Here is a 20,714-nt window from a genome sequence, read left to right as displayed (position 1 = left end):
GAGCACTGAAATTTGAATGTGTATTAGCTTAACGTGTATTAAATGAGTTTAGGCACGCATCTACGCATGCAGGCATTAAAGCACATTGATGCTGTGTGGGATCTGACTTGGCAGTTAGTCGCAAGTGAGTTGACACACACAGAGTTAATGCTCTTTAAGGTGTCTATGCATTTGTTAAAGTGCTTTAACTACTTGCGCCTAAATTTGATACCTGCATTTGATTACCTCCATGAATAGCCTAAATTTGCGATTTTTGGTCAGCATTAAAGCATGCATATGTAGACGTGTGCCCCTAATGAGCATTAACTTAGGCTAATGTGCATTAAAGCGTCATGTGTAGACATGCCCACTGAAGAGTAAAAGGCAAATTTAAAACCTTGATTCTCTTTTTTTTTTTGTGAAACAGGATTGTTTCCTAACCATCAACACATTTTAAGTTGATTAACAAATTATTTTTCATTTGAAGTCAGCATCTGCTTGTGAGAAATCATGGTACCTATGTTCTCTGACCTCTGCTGAAATATTTTAAGTCTTTGAAGCCTGTGTTTAGATGTGCTGGGCACCTCCAGTTTCCATAGCAGTGTGGTATGTATGCACTGTATATATCTCTACAATAAAAGGTAGCCTCTACAATAAAAGGTAGCCACCTGAACAAAGTGCTACCATGCTGATCTGGTGAAGTTTTACATTCTCTTTGCACACAGATGTACATAACTATACAATGTGTGAGGCACTGGGGATTTGGGCTCAATTTTCTTCAGTAAAATGTAGAATAGTGTTGTTATCCCTAGTGCTATCTCTGGAAATGGCCCTTTGGTTTGAACTTTTACACAAAGATGCAACTCTGGTTTTTTTTCTCCAGTAAAGTAATGAAAGTATGACTACATGAACAATGACCAGAAGATATTATCATCTGCATTTCTTGAGGCAATGTTAAATTAATGAGGTCTAAATGATGCTGGTGGATAATGATCTACTGGAATGTACCTTGAAAAGACAGATTAGATAAGCAATACGAGTAGGAAGAGGTAGATAATAAATTGGAGGCATAATTATTGAAGTCATATAGATTTAATTCTGTTTATTCTCTTTTTCTATTTATTCATCTGTTCCCACTGCATCACCAGCAAAATAGAAAAGTTACCATGTTGCTATACTGCACAAGACAATTGAGCAGGTGTCCAAAACAGGCAGGTGGATGTTTGAACTTGCCCTGGATGATGAGTTGACTCCAGCAAAGTTCTGTTAACAGGTGGCTTACTGACTGGTGCACCACGTGACATTTATCCAGGGAGCTACTTGGATGACAGGCTGCTTCAGATTGAGGAAGAGGGTCTTTGCTTTGATGAGGAAATTGCTGAAACTCATGTCTCATTAGTGTTTCCTAAGGTTCTTTGGAAGCGAACAACAGTTTAATTAAAGGCTGACGTAAACACGTTTCTCCACATTTTCCCTGCAGCATTTTATCACATTAGAATTGATCAAAATTGTTGCCTTGGGCTGTCTTGAACAGATATACATCTGGAGCACCATTTGTGCAAGCTGCCAATGAGCAGGCTACATACGCTATGCTTCACAGTGGCTCTTTTCTGCCTGCCTTTGTAGATGGAATTACCTTGTTGGGAGATGAGTTGATCTAACACTTTTTATTTTCATAGCCTTTATCTCTTTGATGTGACACTTCAGAATTTATAACATGCAGTAGTTTGGGCATGTATATACTGTAAATATCTCTACAATAAAAGAAGTATATTATGCAAGAATATTTGGGCATGTATGCACTATATCTCCACAATAACACAATGATATTGCACAAGAGTAATATGGAACACACCTGTGAATTTTTAAAAAACACATTTATGTTTTGCTAAAGCCTTAAGAAAGTTCTAGGGAGGACAAAGAAATAATATGTTCTGATCTAAATTGCTGATTTTGGTGCTCTTTTTTTTCTTAGATGGTAGTTATTTTTCCATGGAAAGCTATGATACAACTATACCTGCTTTTTATGTTCTTTCAGTCACTTGTTACCTCATTACCTTTGTATATCTAGGTTGCAGGAGATAAAATATATATGTGGGGTGACCTATAAAAATGTTTTAAAGCAAAACTAAATCAGTCATTTTTATTTTGTAAGTACTGAAGGTACCAGTAAAAATGTTGTGAACTTTTAAGATTATTTAAATTAATTCTGCTGTATTTATAGGCCATACATATTTTTATTAATAAAAGTACAAAAAATTCAGCTTCTCCTAAATTTTAATAATAATTTTTTTTTCCATAGCTGATAATTCTCTGAAGAAAATATAGCTCTTGCTTTCTTACCAGACTTACAAGCCTGGTCAAGAAGGAGAGTGCTGCAGTTTCTTTTTGTAACCTATACAAACAGTTTTTGTTCTGGCTCCCCTGTAGACTGCATCTGTTATTCCACTGTGAATAGAACTTGAATGCTCCATTATGATGTCAGTGCATACAAGAGGAGAACAAGGGGTAGAAATGGCCATCTGAATTACTTCACAATGCTAAGTACATTATTTTAACAAAGGAAGTGCTACATGTATTTCACCCATTCATGCCCAGCAGTCAGGTATGCTGTGAGTATCCTCCAAAAGTACTTCACTGCAGTGTATGATGCAGCATGTTTTGTTGCAGTAAAGTACCTAATCTGGGCTTGAGCAGGTGATGAGGGTTCATCTGGTAGTGAAACTTTCATAGTTTCATAGTTACTTTCAAACATTTTATATTATTGACTGCCAGAGGAATTCATCTTGACTTAAAGACCATCATCTCTCATAGTAATACGGCCGGTTGTATTCTGTGTTGCTTTGTAATTTATGCTATGCTTAGGTATTGACTATATTTATTTTTGCCCAAAAGTTGAAGCAGGAAAAGTAGCACAGTTTTAAAGGCAAAAGGCTAGGATTGTAGTAGCAACTGGCCTCTTTTTCTATAAATTCATTTCAAACTAGGGATTAGGCCAGGGGGTAAATGGAAACCCTGATTACATTGCACTTAATAAAGCATTCTTCTTTCAAGCAGCCAAAATATTTTTGGTTTAAATAGCACAAGTTTTTCTTGTTTTGTGAAGTAACAGTCACATTAGCTTCTGTTGCATTTTAGAAATTGGAGCTACAGACGTATTCAGAATGTCTAAGCAGAAGACAGTTCATTCTTTCAGTTCTTTTGTTGAACATATCAGTGAAAGACAAGCAAAAGATTCCTCACATCCAGTTCATTCAAGCTTTAGTTAGTCTTTCCTTTTTAATATATTTATGTATGTGATATAATGAAATAATTGTCTCTCAGAAAGTATTTTATCAAGGTACTCAGTCACTGATAAATTTTTGGCAGCCAGCGATGGACATAGTGTGTTAGTCAAAGGCTGTGATTATGAGCCATTAATGAATCTGTTTTTTTGGACAATGACTTTGGAATGTTTTTGCAGTAACAGACTACTCACTAGTAGTACATGCGTAGCAGAAGAGCAAATATTTGGTTTTATTCAGTGAATAATAAAATCTTAACCATCTAGTACAATAATGAAATGTTCTTTGTTCTTAAATGAAACAAGGGTTTTAAATGAAGGCGCTAAAGCTGTTGTTTCATCACAAAATAATCTATCATTCCTGAAATAAGACGTTTTTATTGTAGCATATCTGCACCAGACTCACTGAGAGCACTAGAAATATATATTGTTTAGAATGTTGGTAGATTAGCAGAGACATGTAATAATTTTAACCATAACCACGTGGAAATCTTGCTCTTGTTAGATGCTGGTACAAGCAGAAAAAATAAATATATCTTTACTCTCAAGAAGCAGTTTGTTTATTTATTCATTTAAATTTCTACAGTGAGCAGATAGATGCACTTACATCAATGTTCAGGTGCAATACAGAATAACTTGAAATTGCAGTAGTCCAATGTAATCAACTCTCCCAACTAACAGTAATCACTAAAAGCTGTACAGCATGGAAATAAAACAAATGCCTCTCTTTCCCTATATATTCCCCTTCCAAAATTCACTTCTTTAGGGACCCTTTTGCCAAGAGAAGCATTGCAGGGTGCCATGAAAGTCACCAGGTTTTGGACTTTTAAAATTGGGGCCTCATGAAGAGTTGTTTGGTGTATCTCTATTGGTGCAGAATGGCAGAAACTAATCAGTAGCTCAGGCCCCTGGTCTCTGTGGCATGGCAGGAGGAGCAATTGTGGTGATTGCACATCAGATCGCATCATGCCTTTAACTGCATGTCTGCCAGGGGCCTCAGGTCCTAAGTTTTCTAAGTCACTAAGTAATATCTTAAACAACTGCCAGATGAATAAGCATTGACTGAATATGTTTACAAGGCTCCATTTTATCCATCTTCAACGTTTAATAGGATTTAAGACACAGTTTAAACAGAGCAGAATGCAATAGCCTGGTGATAAGGTGACAACTGCACATTAAAGACAACAGTAGCATGCTCCAAATGCAGCATGGCCCTGATCCAGCAAAGTACTTAAGAAATGAGCTTACCTGCAGTAAATATGAGTTATTCCTGTTGAGTTCAGATTGACTCCAAATACCATGCCATGTGTAGCCTCTGATTGTTTGTTATAAATAATTAAAAAGTGGAAAGGATTTCATTCCAATTTCTCAAGTGCAGTCATGGACTTTAGGTTAATTAAAGCTTCAGATAATATACATTATGTTTACAATATATTTGTAAAAAATAAAGAAGCCTTCCAAATAGCAGCTGTTCATTTGCTACAACTACCATGATCTCCATCGACAGATGTTTTTGTTGATGCATCAGTGGGAAAGAAGTGAGAAAGCCCTACTTGTACAAGAATAGTGTGTATCTCGCATTCTTGGGAAGGCTATACTGTGTCACTACACATTTAGAAAAGGTAAAACATGGATTTCCAAATTAAAAATAACACATGCTTTAAATGCATTGTATACTTACATTGTCCCAATAAAAATATAGTAAAGAATATAATGCTGTTGGAGAAGTGAATATGGTGATTCAGACTGGTATTGAATACCATCTAGGGAACTTGAAAGGACTTGGATTTCTTCACTGACATGCTTGGTTGCTATGAAGGGAATGCAGGTTCTGTTTTGCAGGCCAAACAACAGTGACTGTTTATTTATGCCCATGTTGAAAATCAATAATGTTGAATTAGTTTACTGGTCACAGTGGGAATCTATACACATGCTCTGGGATGGAGTGGGGAGCCACTCTGAGAGCTGTTCTAATTAAAGTGCCTGCAGCGTCATGTGTATTCAGTGTCCTGTGCTTCAAAATGGCAGCAGGGGCACATTAACTAAAGCTTGTTCAATGAGCTTTAATTAAAGTGCCTCCACCACCATTTTGAAATGTGGGGATGCTGAAGACACATGATGTGGAGGCTGCCGGAGCGTGCCAATTAGCACTCTCCAGCAGACTCACAGAAGACTCAATTAATTAGCACGCGTCAAAGCAGAGGTCTGTCATGTGTATAGGTGCTTAGAAGTGTTGGTAACTGAACAGGCACTTAAGTAAGGAGCATAACCATAAACATTGTACAATTTACAAAGTACCATGTGTATGCTTCCCATTGGTTAATGTGACTGCTGTGTTGTATTTCCATTGCAGATATGTCTTCTCCTACAATGAAGAAGCCTGAAAAGCCTTTGTTCAGCCCTACATCTCCCCAGGATACTTCACCAAGACTGAGCACTTTCCCCCAGCATCACCATCCAGGAATCCCAGGAGTTGCACACAGTGGTGAGGGCATATGAAGGAGGAAGAAACCCTCTCTATTCTGTTCCTTTTCTACACAATGATAATTATGCCATTATTGCATCCCTTATTATGGACCTAATCCTATATATATTACTGATGAAAGTAGAAAGGGAATTAAGCACGTTACTGAGGTTGGGGTATCCTTGAAAGAATTATCATTAAACAAAGCTCAGGTAACTCTTAACATGATTAGCATTATTAAAGCTAAGATAAACCTGTGAATAAACATAAACATAACCTAAATGAAGGTGCTCCCATAACATAAACAACTATGGCACCTTTTTTGCTACTAGTGTATTGTATTTACATAACTCATTCAATGCCAAAGCAAATAAAAGCCTCAAAAGCAAAAAAAAAAAAAAAAAAAAAAAGGGAACACCCATATCAATGGAATAAATAATATCATTTTTTTGGAAAATGTATAGCAGTACAATTTGTTAAATATTTCTGCCATTTACTGACTTAAATCTGTAGTGGAAATCCTTTTACTCTTAAATGGGAAGTTGCTTATGTGGGTTAAAGCAATAGTACAGCCCATGAGCTATAATGACTTGTCAGGAAGTAGTTAGGGACTTTCTTGCGTGATTTTTGAATTTCGTACTTAAAGTTGACCCTTTGTCCCTAACTTCCTATATTAACTTTTGGCCCTGCAAGGGCCTAACATCAGTGGGTTATCTCACATTACATACTCTTAAGCAAGGATATGTCTTTTGAGCACAGTTGGATGATGGAGGAAGGAGTGTTATGGCTGAATATCCATTATTTTAGCCTACCTATGCAGTTCTGCTTACTCTTTTATGTTGTTTTTCTCTCAGTGACTTGATCATATTTCTCCAATTTAAAATAAAGAAGATGTTATTTTTATCCTAACATCCAGCCTTACAAAATGACATTGGGATGTAAAAGTCCATTTGGAGTCTTTCTGGTTTGCTTAAGGATTCTGCCATCAGAAAATAGCTAACAGTCCTGTATGCAGTGTACAGGCTCTCTGGATTGCAGCTCACTTTTCTGTTGATTCTGCACAGCTAAGGCGGGCGAAAGGCCATAATTCATTTTTATCATTCAGTTGAGCTGAATCACGTTACTGACTTTCACATGGAGTAGATTTGTTGAGGGAGAAGATGCTATTGTCATTTTTCTGACCATAACCACACTGTAATCCAGAGTTTTGCATTTTCCTCAGGTTATAATTTTTAGATGTTGTTTATTAAGCAACAAGGTAGAATAGTAAACAGAATAATAATGCTGTAAACCAAGGCTGCCCAATTTCACTGTGGTCAGGTCTGGCCATAAGCTATGGGGACAGGCCCCTAGATCCCCTCCGTATGCCGCTGGACAGACTGCATGGGCAGTGTACAGCCCTTCCCTCCCCTGCACTGCACAGGCAGAATAGATAGGACATGGACCATTCCCCACTCAATTTTCCTTCTCTTTAGGACACTGGGAGGGGCAGCTGATGGGACCTGAAGGCATCGAGTTGGAAAGCCCTGCTGTAAACAGATTAGTTACTTTGTCAAGGGCAGGCACAGAATATCCACTCTGGAAACTCAGGCAACCTTGAACTGCCTCTATTCAGAAGGGTTTTTTTCCCTCCCCTCTTACTACTGCCTTCAATCACTAGTTGGTCCACTGCTAGCTTGTCTTGTATCTCTTACTGTAACAGAGTATGGATGGAAATTGTCACAAGCAGTAGTTGTTTTATGTGGCCCCACTTAGAGCTCAGTAATCTCAGCAGGAAAAAGAAAGGCCCATGGTGGGAAGATACAGGAAGTCAAGACAAGGGAAGGGAAAAAAAGATCTAGAGTGAAGCCAGCCAGCCGTAGGGAAGAGGAGCAGTGGAAGAAAAAATGATGGGTAGATGCGGCCCAGTGAAGACATAAAACTAAAAAATGAGACTGCCATTCTTCTCTTCATGGGAAAAAGATAATGGGAATCAGAGGAGCATTAGGCAGTTGTTTTCAGTTATTGCCCCATTCTTATCATGCAGACTGAATTGCTTTTGCAAAGCGTAAATTCGGAGATAACCACTAGTGCAATTTTTTTGTGTTCTCACCAGGTAGACATCCAGCCTTATGACTTTTGAAAAGATTGTTGAAAGGTCTATCTTGGGGCTGAAAAATGGAAGTGAAACAGGGTTAAGTCCAATAAACCTAAACCATGTTTTCAACTTTGGGTGTGTAATTGGACACCCAGACAGATACCAGATTTTAGGTATCCTCATGTAGCCACATTTGAAAATCAGATCTCAGTAACTGGGGTCTTGGATTCATAAGGGTTTCAAAACAAATTGCTTTTGAACCATAATGTTGCCTGTTATAGGGTTAACTTGTAGTAAGTTCCTGCTCAGACCTGCCAAATAGATTCAAATTAAATGACTTTCTAAAAAATTAAATAAAAATAAAACTAGGGGACTTATAAAGGCAGGGTTAATGCAGAGTTCAGATGGTTCTGGTTCTGCCACAATTTTGGATATTATTTAGTTGTATAGGCAGCGATGTCTATCCTAAGAGCAAGGCAGAAAGAACTTTGTAAAATACCTTAAACAGATTTCATTTTATACCCTTCTTTTAATCAAAAGAAAAATACAAGCCTTTTTTCCTTCATTTTCATCTTACTCAATATTTTCCTTTTAATAAAGCACAGCATAAGTGTCTTGTAGATGTGAAATAAGAGTGGAATGTGGATTATTATACATTGGAATAATGTAACAATTTTCACTCCTGGCTTGATAACTCAGTAACAGGACATTCTGTACATTCCTTTCATTGTGAAAACATTGCTGGTTGTTTAGACATTACATATAGTCTATAGATAGAGAAGTGTGTGTTTGTGGGGGGTTGGGAAGAAAGAGAATGCAAAGAGAAATATGTATAGGATAGATCCCTTTTTGTTTGCCTGAGATATTTTCATTGGGTGGAATGGTTTCCCAGGCCCTGAAGTTGAACATTCATTAGCATTTCCACAATAGTCAGCTAATTATTCATGACATTATTGCTTAGTAATTATTGCCCCCTGTCCCCACATGAGACAGGTATAGTACAATGCAGTGAGGAATCAGTGGCTGTCTCCTAGGACTCAGTGACTTTGTCCACCTCAGTTGCATTGCTCTGTATAAAAATCTGGGTTTTACTTCTTTATGTATGCTTTTTATTCAACTAGGTTTGTAAGGTGAAGACTTTTTTAACTGAAATAATGTTCCTTGCTGGGATAGTGTAGTTTCTTTTAAAGGAAATTTAAATTGAGCAATAGTGTAATCTATGCACAACTAAATAAAAGCCTTTATGATTTGGAATAACAGTGCTATCATTCCCTGGAGTGCTGTTGGGAAGGGAATAAAAGGTGGTTATTTAAAGTTATTGTGAATAAGAAATGCATAATGCCAATTCATGACTGAGTTTTATTTTCTTGCTGTGACACAGAGGTGAAGAGGTGTGCAGTAAACTTTAAAAGACACTAAATATTTTTCATTTTATTTTTATCTCCTCCAGTCATCTCAACCAGAACTCCTCCTCCGCCTTCACCATTGCCATTTCCAGCCCAGGCTATTCTCCCTCCTGCCCCGTCTAGCTACTTCTCTCATCCAACAATCAGATATCCTCCCCACCTGAATCCTCAGGATACTCTGAAGAATTATGTACCTTCTTATGACCCGTCCAGTCCTCAGACTAGCCAGGTACTGTAAAAATAAACAATATGAAAAGAAATCCTATAAGAAGTATGTACTCATCAGGGTATGCAGAGCTGATCAGCTCATTAGGTCTGATACCAGAACAAGTTGGAACTTCAGACATAAGTGATTTTAAAAAAAATTAATTTGATTGGATACAGAGGCTTGCTTGCTGGAACAGATCAATCATATCCACTCACTCCTTCTTTGTGGAGCCTAAGAGGAATACTTGTGGTGAATGATCCAGTTGCACTAGGGGAAAAGGTGCAAATTCTGCAGTCCTCTGGCCCACAAAATTCTTGAATGGGAGTTCTGTGTGTACAGCAGGGCTGCAGGATTGGTAGATAGCTCAGTAGTATGTGACACTTGAGAGAACAGTTACAGTAATTTGCACCTCTGATTCATGTGGTGAAACACAAATGAAGTGCTTGCTTCAGGGAGGAGCAAATGTAAATGCATATACACAAAAGAACATACAGGTATATTTATAGACCAAGTATTAAGATAAAATCAGCTCTGGCAAGGTAATGCTTGCAATGTTTCATTGATTCTTGACAGTTCATACAGTCACAAAAACACTTCAGTAATGAGTGTGACACAGAACCAAAGACTTGTTTTTCTCTTTTTGTGAAGAGCATGTAACAGCAGTTGTATTTTCTGGCAGATATATTGACTCAAATCTGGGAAGTTTGATGTGGGAAGTTAATATGGTTTCCATTAGAGTAGTAATTTGTAAAGGACTGTGTGCAAGAGTGCTTTTTCATGATACAAACAACCCATAGCATTAACATGTGATTTGTGCTATAGGAAAAACTGTAGTTGAGCCTTGGTCTGTCAATACTTGGAATACTTCCAGTATTCTAGTCAATGTAATGTAATCTTCATTGCTTGGTCTGGTTTCTGGCTTTGCTGCCTTGTCTGAAATGTCCCTGTAAAGCCTTGTTGCTCATGTTATGATATGTTTTTAGGAGAGATTCAAGAGCATGTACTGAAATGACAGCATAGCTCACTGAATTACCACCCCCCCCAAATTAGTCATAAGTCTTGTTTTAATAACTGAGATAAACAGGCAGAGTTTGTTCTGATAAATATTTAGCCCAACTGATAGAAGGGCTCTTTGCATACATTTCAGGCACTGCAGTGAGAGATTTGGGGTGGAATCAAAGTCTCTATGTTGAATAACAGATAAGGTTCCCTGTGGGCTGTTCAAAAAGTTACTGTGGTTATTGGGCCCCATTGGCTAGCATTCTGATACAGCTGCATAGCTTTTGCATATTTAAAGAAAATATTGGTTTATAAACTTGCGTCTTCCTTTGTAAGGAAACCATCCAAATAATGTGATTTGTATTGGTTAGAACATTAATGCAAATTAAACCAAACAGTGGAGTTGGAGTATGTCAGTTTTAGACGACAAATTTCTGTCAGTGCATGGATTAAAAATCTTTGTCCCATATAACATTTTTTGCTGAGACTCAGCTGGGAACAGTGCACACAGGACCTGATTTTAATTTGTGCAAAATTTCCATGAATAACAAAGTCTAATTAAGACATCCATTAAAAGTCCTTAACGTTAATTCAGTGCGGAAAATCTTAGCCTTGTATTGGATTTTTTTTTTTAACTGATGTCTTAATTAGGCAGTATTAAGGGAAAAGTTATGCAAATTAAAATCAGGCCATTAGTGGTATGTACTTCTTTAATTATTCTGTCCTTGTTTTACTTGCATTTCAATTTCTTATATATGTTAAAATGACAGATTAAGTGATAATCTCTCTATAGTGTTCCCTGTTTGGTTTCAGATTATCAAGGTAACCTATAATGTACTAAGTGAAGTATCTCACTCTCTCTTCAGTCGTTGATGAATGTGCTCTCTTGTGGCTTTAATACCGTGAAGCACATTTATTGAGCAGGAGGAAGTTCCATCAACCCTTTCCTAAGGAGAATCAACTCCTTTCTAATACCACATATAAAAGGTTAACCTACTAACCTTAAAAGACAAGTTTTATTCTGCTGAAGCTTTTGGACTAGCAGCAAGCTGAAGACATTTCCTCTTCTTGCTTTGTGCCACACTAGGGAATAATAGGCAAAATTGGGTTTGATTTACTACTTTTCTCACCTTTCATAACCTTAATATTAGGGGAATGCTTTTCATTTTATTTGATGTTGGATTTAATTTCTGGGGGATGGGGGCAGAGTGAAACAGCATTAAATACTGTATTCCAATCTTCTACTCCAGTGGTTCTTTGTAATTTATTATTATTAGTCACTATTATTACTGATATCAGATATGTGGTACACTAGAGGATGTGCATGCACAATCTAAACTTCTCTTGTGCACAGCAACTGTGGGATAAGGCAGTATAAAACTGTAAAATAGCAAGAAAAATTTTCTTTCTTAGGAGAAGAAGCAGCAGCCGTCTGTGAAGTTTCAGTGACAAAAGAGAATTGTTCTGATACAATGGCATGCTTTGAGCCAAACCAGTTTTTCTTTTCTAAATAAAACATGAATTTTTATTCAAACAAATTTAATTATTATAAAATGTGAAACTGCATCAGTAGGAATACCACATCAAATTTAATTATACTTCCCCACCTCAAAACATATTCATTTGGATTTCAAAGGAGAACTAGGATGATAGTCTTAATTTCAGCTTTAGAAATAGAAAGAATGGATACCCTGACAGCATTTACCTAAAATGAACCGTTCCTCCCCAACATCTTTCAGTAATACACTAATTTAGATTGTTACGACAAGCAACTGAGATGCCTTGTACTCCCCACAGCAATTTTGAGATTAATTACATTACTGCTGCACCGATTATAGTGAGACAGTCGTGCTATTCAGTGGAATATTTTAGTAAAATTCATTTAAAGATATAGAGCTCCCATAGGTTTCCACAGTGGCAATTTTCTTGACATAATGTTAAATACTCCAGATTATGCATGATGATCAGCCAAAGTTCAAACAGGCCATTTAGCTTCAGTGAGAAATAATGCAACAACCAACAAATGTAAACAAAAGAGAGCCATTGCTCCAGTATTTAAGTGATATTTTTTTTCATCACTGCTCTGACTGGAGCATGAATAATAAATAAATATACTATACAGCAGAAATCTGTATCCAACTGGTGACTTGAAGGTATCCCCATTTAATATTGAGTTAAATATCTTATGATGAGTCACTGAACTTTTCAGTTTCCTTGGCATTATGTGCAGGCATGTGTTACTGTGTGTGTGTATGTGTGTATGTTTGGGTATCATGACAGGTTGCTAGTTCCTCAGTAGTAAAGACTGTTAGTAGTTGCTTAGCACAAGATTGATCTTCTACCACTATAGTTTCACCAAAAAATAACCAGTTCATCTGTATCTAATCTACTTAAAGTATGGCTGAGATTTTCAAAGCTGCTTAAGGAGTTTGATGCTGATTTCCTTCCAAAAGTTACGTCACTGTGATGATCCATTCCTCTACATTGTTTTGAAAATTTCAACCCACATGTGTACACACATATGTATATGTATATACTTATATTTAATATAGTTAATATGTGTAAGTAATCCTAAATGCCATTAAGATTAAAGTGAAAGCATTAAAATAAAACTTAAACATCCACTTAACTGGACTAAATCATCAAGCAGAAGAAAACAACCTGCCCGAGGCAAATTCACTAAATTCCAGTCAAGTATCCCAACCCCAGGAAAGGGGAATGATTCTCAAATTATCATGAAGAGAAGCAAATAAAAGGGATAAGCAAATAAAATAAATAGCAGCAAAGAAAAGAGTCAAAGGAAATGCTTTCAAAGAACATTATGGCATCAGTAGAGGCGGGGGATGGCCTCTTCTGGAAAAGAGGACAACAGCTGAAGTCCCAGTATTGAGAAAACTGTGCAAAAAGGAAACAAAGAAGTGTCCTTTCCTGTGTATGAATAATGCACAGTAGAGCTGTGCAAAATGGCTATGTTACATTTTGGTTTCAGATTTGGTTGTTTCAGAGGACAGTAATTTGTTTTGGTGTTTTGGCTTACTGTTCCACTTTGATTCAGCTGAATCTGTTGTGGAGTTTCAACACTGTTTCAGCAATTTGGATCGACTGGGGAGAGACAAGCACAGCTGAGTAACTGCAGGTTCTCCTGTGGCTTCTCCAGCTGTGCCTGCTTCTCACTAGGTGTGAGGAGCCTCAGGAGAAGCCCCCATGGCGGCTCTGCCCAGCCCCATCCCCTGTCCGGCCCCAGCCTCCTGGCACTTGGAAAAAAAAAAAGCCCTGCACTCACTGGCTGTAGCAGCAGCTATTGGGGCCTCTTGGTGCTTGTGGCAGAGCCCCCCCGCTTGGCATCCATGCGGCAGCTGTCGTATGGTGCAGGTGCAGCACAGCTTGGCAGGGCACCATGTGCTGTCTGGGAGCTGGGGCTCCAGCAGTCAGTCAGAGCCCGACACCATTCAGCCTCAGCAGCCCCAGCTCCCAGACAGTGTGAGGCACCCTGCCGAGCTGCACTGCACCCATGGTATGGGGCAGCTGCCTCACAAGTGCCAGCTGGGGGGGTGATCCCTATTGCCCCCTGCTGCCCCACGCTGCATGGGGGGGGCTCTGTCACGAGCCTTCAGAGGCCGTGGTCGCCACTGCTGCAGCCAGTGAGTGCGGGGCTTTTTATTTTTTTTTAAGCACTGGCAGGCTGGGGTCAGGTGGGGACTGGGGACAGGCAGGGCAGCCATGGGGGCTTCTCCTGTAGCTCCTCTGGGTGTTCCTACCTCTCTCCAGAGATGTTTCAGAGCCTTACTTTTTGTTTCGGATTTGGTGTTTCACGCACCGAAATGGGCCAAAACACCTCTGAAATGAGCTGACAAAATTTCACACAGCCCTAATGCACAGATCTCCAGTGCAACCAGCCCAAAGTGTTTAGTAGCACTTAGGCTCTGGATTATGAAGGGCATTATGTACAAATAGTAAAGTTTAATTTGTATGTTATAATATAATCAGTTAGTACAGATATCAGAAAGAGGGTTTCCATCATCCCAAGTAACAATTTTCAGATGTTTCTGTTAAAATTAAAGCTTTAGGCTTGATCTGAAATGGAGTCCATGTGAGGTGCTGTCAACTTTCTGACTAATAGTTCTTGGGAACACTATGCCATGATGCAATCTTGCAATTTGTGCTAGTTTGCAACTGTGTTTATTTAATAGCTTTGATTTTGTTTTATGACAGTGATTTCTGAGCTCCTAGTGAGGCTTCCTGTTTTCCCTCTCTCAACTGCTTGTAATATTCTTTCTTCACTTAATGAAAGATTGGCATATTGTTAAGGAACTACATTCAGGTGCTTTGTGATTCTTCAGTACACAACGGCAAACATTTATCAGCAAGAATGGGATCTTGTTAGGCTATGTGTTGACTGATTAAAGGATTTCCTGTTTCTTCCAAGGAGCATTGTTGTAGAATAAATCAACAAAAGAAAAATGTGTTCAAATGGGTGTCCTTGATGTAGCCAGTGCCTTCTTTATTGATATTTAAGAGTTTTGAAACTTCTTGGCCATTTACAGTCTTTCTTTGCACAAAACATTGCTGAAGATTTAAAAAGTTAATATAATATTTTTCTTCTAATCTTGAGACAGAAATAGAGTACTGTCATATTAGGGTTTTAGGGACAAAGGATTGAAGGATGTAATTGCAATTTTAAGGTGTTTTTCCCTTTCTTTTTTGGGTTATGAAATGCCTCCAATTACAGTCTCTTGGATATGCATACAACATTTACCCCATCTTTTAAACAAAGCGATTTCTTTTCCTGTGCATTATTAATGCACAGATCTCCAGTCCTCCTGGCAAATATCTAGAGGAAAATGAGAGAGGAGGAAAGGTGTGTCTATTGCTCTGTATCCTAAATATCAGCCAACTGGGTTTGTCAGACTGCTGGTAAAAATGTGTTTGAGTTGAGTTGTATTCACTTTGAGTATTTTGTATTGGTAATGTGACATTTACATCTAAGCACAATTAGCTGAACTTCTGCAGCTGATCACAACTATTACAGCAGTGTCCTGAGAGAGGGGTACTATCTCAGATAGACAAAGCTCAAGCCTTCGTAGATCAAAGTCAACACCTGAATTGCTCTCAGAAAGGCACAGAGAGATAATGCTGTCGGCTAAGAACTGGCAATAACATGTCTTCTGAAGCTAACTCCTTCAACCAGGCAGGCAGCTGCATGCCATGCCACCTGAAGCTACCATATGCGATCTCTAGGTGAGGCCCATGTTGAATGCACTTCAGTAATACATTATGAAAAAACAAAGGCACGGATGATAGAAGTGAGACCCATATTAAAGAAAAGTAGTTGTGCATGTATTACCACAGAGGCTGTCTGTGTGTGTGGCACAGGAGAGATCAAGGAGGGCATAGGCAGCACAGGGCAAATAGGACAGGGAACAGAAAGCAGAGCAGCGGATTAGGCAGGGGAAGGGGATTGGAAAACCGCCAAAAAGATTGGCCTCCACTGTGTTACCAGGCGCAGATGGAAAACTGCATGTTTCATATTGATATCCTTGAGGCTCCCTAGCAAATGGGGACTATACACATCCTTAGTTGCTCTTGAATATAGGACAATGTTTTTATCTAATTCTGATGAAATTGGGACTTGTGGCTCAATATTTTCCACAGATTGATGGTATTGCAGGTATATCCTCTCATCATTGGCCAGTGTGCTCTCATATACATTGAACAAGAGGTGGTGACAAAGCAAAACATTAGGGAAGTCTGCCTGAAAAAAATCACTTATATTTTGCAAGGCTAGGCCTGTGCTATATTACATAAAAGAGAATGCAGAAATACAAAGGTACTTCCTTTCACCTGTAGATTTTTAGAATAGGCAACACCCATTGTGTGCATTCCAAAGCAAAATGGCATGGCCTACTGACAGAGAATATAAAGTAACTGTGTAGTCTTAGATGGATGTGGCTAATATCCAGTTTTTAAGAAAGGATCTTTTGTGTGTCAAACAGGGAAACAAAAGTTCGCAAAACTGGATCTGTCTCAAGTTTATCAGCAGATGGAATTCAAACAAGAGGCTTGAAAATATTTCTATGCAAGGGTTTTGTATTGGTGCCCATCACCATAGCATGTGAATCTGACCGGTAAAAGAGACAGTTACTTTAGAACTGGGTCCCCTAAAGAATGGGTTGCTTAACCAGTCACAACCTGATGAATCATGTGATAGTGTTTGCTTGGTTTGAGCTGCTGCTTGGTTTTTGGACTCAGTAAAGAGGTAGTGAAGCAACATGTTTGAAAAACAGGTAATTTCTGTTGAAAACTTTTGTTTGGGATGCAAATGAAAACAAAGTTTGCATGTTCATTTCCAGATATCCTTGCATCATATTGCTTATATGGAATTGTAAATAACTGAAAGAACATCCAAAGTAACTATACTCAAGAATTTTACAGAATTAGTACTATTCTAGCCTGGCTTAATCAAGAAGCTTCTTTTCTTTTCCAGTGATGGAATTGCTTAAGAAAGTATATTACATGATTTAAACTGAAAAGACAGTCATGCTGAGTGGGCTGATTGGACTTTTTCTGGTTGTATTGCCCTACTTGGTACAGGTGTGACTGTTTGTCAAAAATGAATGTGAAATAAAAAGGCCAGTCACTTTTGATTCATGAAGCTGAGAGAGCAGAGGAAAATATAAACAACCACTACAAGTAAAACCCCAACTATCCTTAGTAGAAAGGAAGAGATTATATTATATTATATTAGGATTTGGAAAATGCTGTGAGTTTCTGTATGTGTGAGAGAAGTTTGATTACAGATTAATACTCTGTCATTAAAATTACTATGCTTACAACAAGCATAAATCTTGACTTTTGGAAATTCTTAGGATATATAATATACGTATAGGCTTCATAAATAAAACAAATCTGTTTAAATTTTGGATGTGATATAAAACTAAGATAAAAATTAAAAATGGTATGTGTATATATAACAGTAAAAGTAAATTCAGATTTTCCGAATCTTGAACATCTGATCACACACACACACACACACACACACACACACACACACACACACACACGTATGATCAGATGTTCAAGATTCGGAAAATCTGAATTTACTTTTACTTTTAGGGCACTGTCAGCAGCCTCTTTGTCAGATGGGCTCTAATTTATTCCTGTGGTATTAGGTACAAGTTGTCTAAAAAGACTCTACTTCAGAATTCCAGTCAATAGCTAGCAGTGGATTTTTCACATGTATGATTTTAAGAATCTCTTTTTGGAGATATTTTCTACAATTGCAGAAGGTTGCTTTGGCACCTGGAAAGGAACCTAAGAAAAACCAAGAAGAATCTATATGTATACTGAATGGTGCAGAATGACTGTTTTGAACAATATACATGACGTGTATCATTTGAATGATACACATGATAATCATTGGATAACATTACCCAGATAGATGAACTCCTAATAAATGTAAGCTTCCAAAATAGAACCAGAACTATTGTAAATGGCGGGAGGTGGAGGGGGATCAAGGGGGTAGCAGAATTAGAAGGTTAAATAAAAACAGCATGCACAATCTGTAATTGATGATTAAGTTTTGGCTACGTTTAGAACTGATGATGGTGATCTGTGCCAAAAAGCGCTGGCATCCCACCACCTCAGGGACCTGAGAGGACAGATTTTAACCCTTAGAGAAAGAAAAGCTATACAAACTCAAGGTGCTAGAAGTAATAGCTGAGTGATTGATTTGTGACAGCTTTGGTGGGCAGTGTCTTTTCTGTGATGACTGCAGACTTGCACTCAAAGTGCTAAAATGTAATTTAAAAGTCACGTGTTTTGTGATTGTTAAGATGACCTTAATAAGGTGAACTCAGTGCAAACCAGTGTGCACTGTTATCAGTATGTCCCCAGGTAAAACAATTGCTTTGAAATCATTATAAACAGTTCCATTTATTTTAGAATTATTTTAGGATCCAGCCTACTTACGACAACTTAAACATCAACTTTATTAATTGTTCCACTGCTGATCACAGCATGGAAGAAAAGACAGGAATGATCATATTGTGAGAAACTACTCATTCTGAATGGTATTTTATTTTAACGTCATGAGGAAATGGAGCTTATATTTTAACAGCATTTGAGAATGCAGTCACATCTTTTTCCAAACTGACCTAGTGACAGACTTCTATTGAAAGGCTCTGTTTTTTGCCCCTACCAAAACCACTGAAGTTTTATGAAAATTGTTTGCTCCATACAGATTTCCACTTGAAAAAACAGAGACATTATTAAATTACAACATAAATAAAACCTATATAGGCATGTGCTTACTTGTGACCAGAGGTGGTCCAAAAATTTAAATATAAAAGCTTTAATTAAGTAAAAGGAACAATTATCACATTTAGAGGTGTCACTGAGCATGGTATAGCATTTTTTTAAATTAGATTTTTGCCAAACACTAACACGCTCAGTTTTATCCGAGTAATATTTGCATTAATCATTTTAAAACAAATTTTCTGTTTTACAACTCCTACATAAATGTTAAAGCAGATAATTCTTTAAACAGCAAGGGAAGAAATGCTGGAGATGACAGAAATGAGAGAAGAAAGAGGAATATGTAAAGGTTGTTGGTCTAGTGTTATATCTTGTATCTGCATGTAAGAAAAAGATGCTTACAGTATCACTCGTCCCACTGAAGTCAGTGAGGAAACTCCAACGGACTTCCTGGAGCCAGATTTTCACCTACTATTAGTGATGAGTGTGGGATGATCCATATTATGCAAAATGTTATGCATCACTCAGGTAAAATTTTACCTGAGTGGGTATTAAATACATGCATTGCATATTGCTTAATTCAGAAAGGAAAGGGTTCATTTTCTTGGACAGAAGGACTAAGCTGGGAGTCCATATGAACTGTTGCATTCCTGTTGACCAATATCACTAGGGAACGGTAAAAGGTGATACATTGTTGCAAATTGTACTGGACTCCAGCTGTGTCCATTTAATTAATTTGAGTCTGGCTTGGAGACAGAGCTGCTTTTGGAAGCTAATGACACTGTTTTAATCTATAAATACCTTTGAATCTTCTTTCTTAGTTTTTAATAAATGTTGTGCATTTTAGCAAGCAAATCTTCAGTGGCTCTTTTTTGACGGTTCAGTATATAACAGACACTCAGAGCTAAAAGATAACTGTGTCCCTACAGATCATTAACCCCATCCAATGAGCAATGAAAACAACTAGTCCTGTCTACCAGCCTGACTGTGTGGCTCATATACAGTTTACTATTGTACTAGCAGTAACTGGTTTCATCTTTAAAAAAATATTTAAAAACATATACATATTAATGGGCAATATTTGTTTATAGAGATTAGGGATAAGTTTACTTTATCGTCTGTCCATAGTTCTGCCAGATAATTGTTTTTGCTTCCCCGCAGTTGTGAATTTTTCCTTTAAAATTGTGCTATTCAGCATTTGGCCATTGTAAGCCTGGTATACTGCAAAACACTGGAGCCAGAAATGGCTTCTAAACTGTGATTTCACAGTAGGTTACAATGCTTTCTTCCAGTCCTGGAATACCTTGGACTTGAATACATCAGGAATAGGAAAGCTATTTTAAATAGCTCATAGAGATTTCTGAAATTGTATTACAATATTTTTGTCCTTCCAAGGCCAGTTTTGAGCATCTAAGAAATCTAGCTTTGCAGCTAAGGTATTAAAAGTAGTACCCATGAAAATACAATGATCTAAAACACAACTAAAGTAGTCATAGATAGTTTTTTGTAAATATATGGCATTAACAGAATGCACAAAAGGTATGGTGTAATATACAGGTTTTATTTGAACCCTTATTTAAAGACAATATAATTCATTCATGACTTCACTTTTTGTGAATAATGTTGCCATCCAAATATTTTATTTGCTGAGTAGTTTTATACCATGTTTTCATATATCCTCTCTGTATTTTATTGCATGCATTAATATCATGCTACCCATACCTTTAAAGCTGTAAGGGCTGAATGAACAGTTTTGGAAAGAAAAGATAGTCCAGTCACTGGAAGTTTGATACAATAAAAAAATTATATGGAGCAAATTCAGGGGAAAAGATGGAAAAATCTTTTGTTACTGAGTTTTGATATTGCCTTTTTATTTTACAACTTTTTAATATAACTTTTTTCTTATTTAATAAATGAGACCCCTTACATGAGCATAACCATGAATATTGATGCATATGGTATGTAAACATCCATATATGATGCTGGAAGAATAAATTCCATAGTAGCTAGATCGTATTGAACTGGATTCTTCATAGTGTGAGTAT

At 37.5% G+C, this 20,714-nt stretch overlaps 1 protein-coding gene across 12 annotated transcripts in view; it reads left to right on the top strand.

Annotated features, from left to right (window-relative positions):
- The window catches only part of NFIB (nuclear factor I B), a 234,971-nt gene that overhangs the window by 178,114 nt on the left and 36,143 nt on the right, over nucleotides 1-20,714 (top strand). For all 12 annotated transcript variants that reach the window (XM_090038716.1, XM_090038715.1, XM_090038709.1 and 9 more), the window contains exons 7-8: nucleotides 5,616-5,747; nucleotides 9,254-9,438. In XM_090038716.1, the coding sequence (XP_089894842.1) occupies nucleotides 5,616-5,747; nucleotides 9,254-9,438 (317 nt within the window). The remainder of the gene's footprint in view (nucleotides 1-5,615; nucleotides 5,748-9,253; nucleotides 9,439-20,714) is intronic.

The sequence above is a fragment of the Crocodylus siamensis genome, chromosome 3 (assembly GCF_052110815.1).
Source record: "Crocodylus siamensis isolate JL-2025a chromosome 3, ASM5211081v1, whole genome shotgun sequence".
NCBI lineage: Eukaryota > Metazoa > Chordata > Crocodylia > Crocodylidae > Crocodylus > Crocodylus siamensis.
The sequence above is the reverse complement of the archived record's forward strand: the minus strand, read 5'-3'. Positions and strand labels throughout refer to the sequence as shown.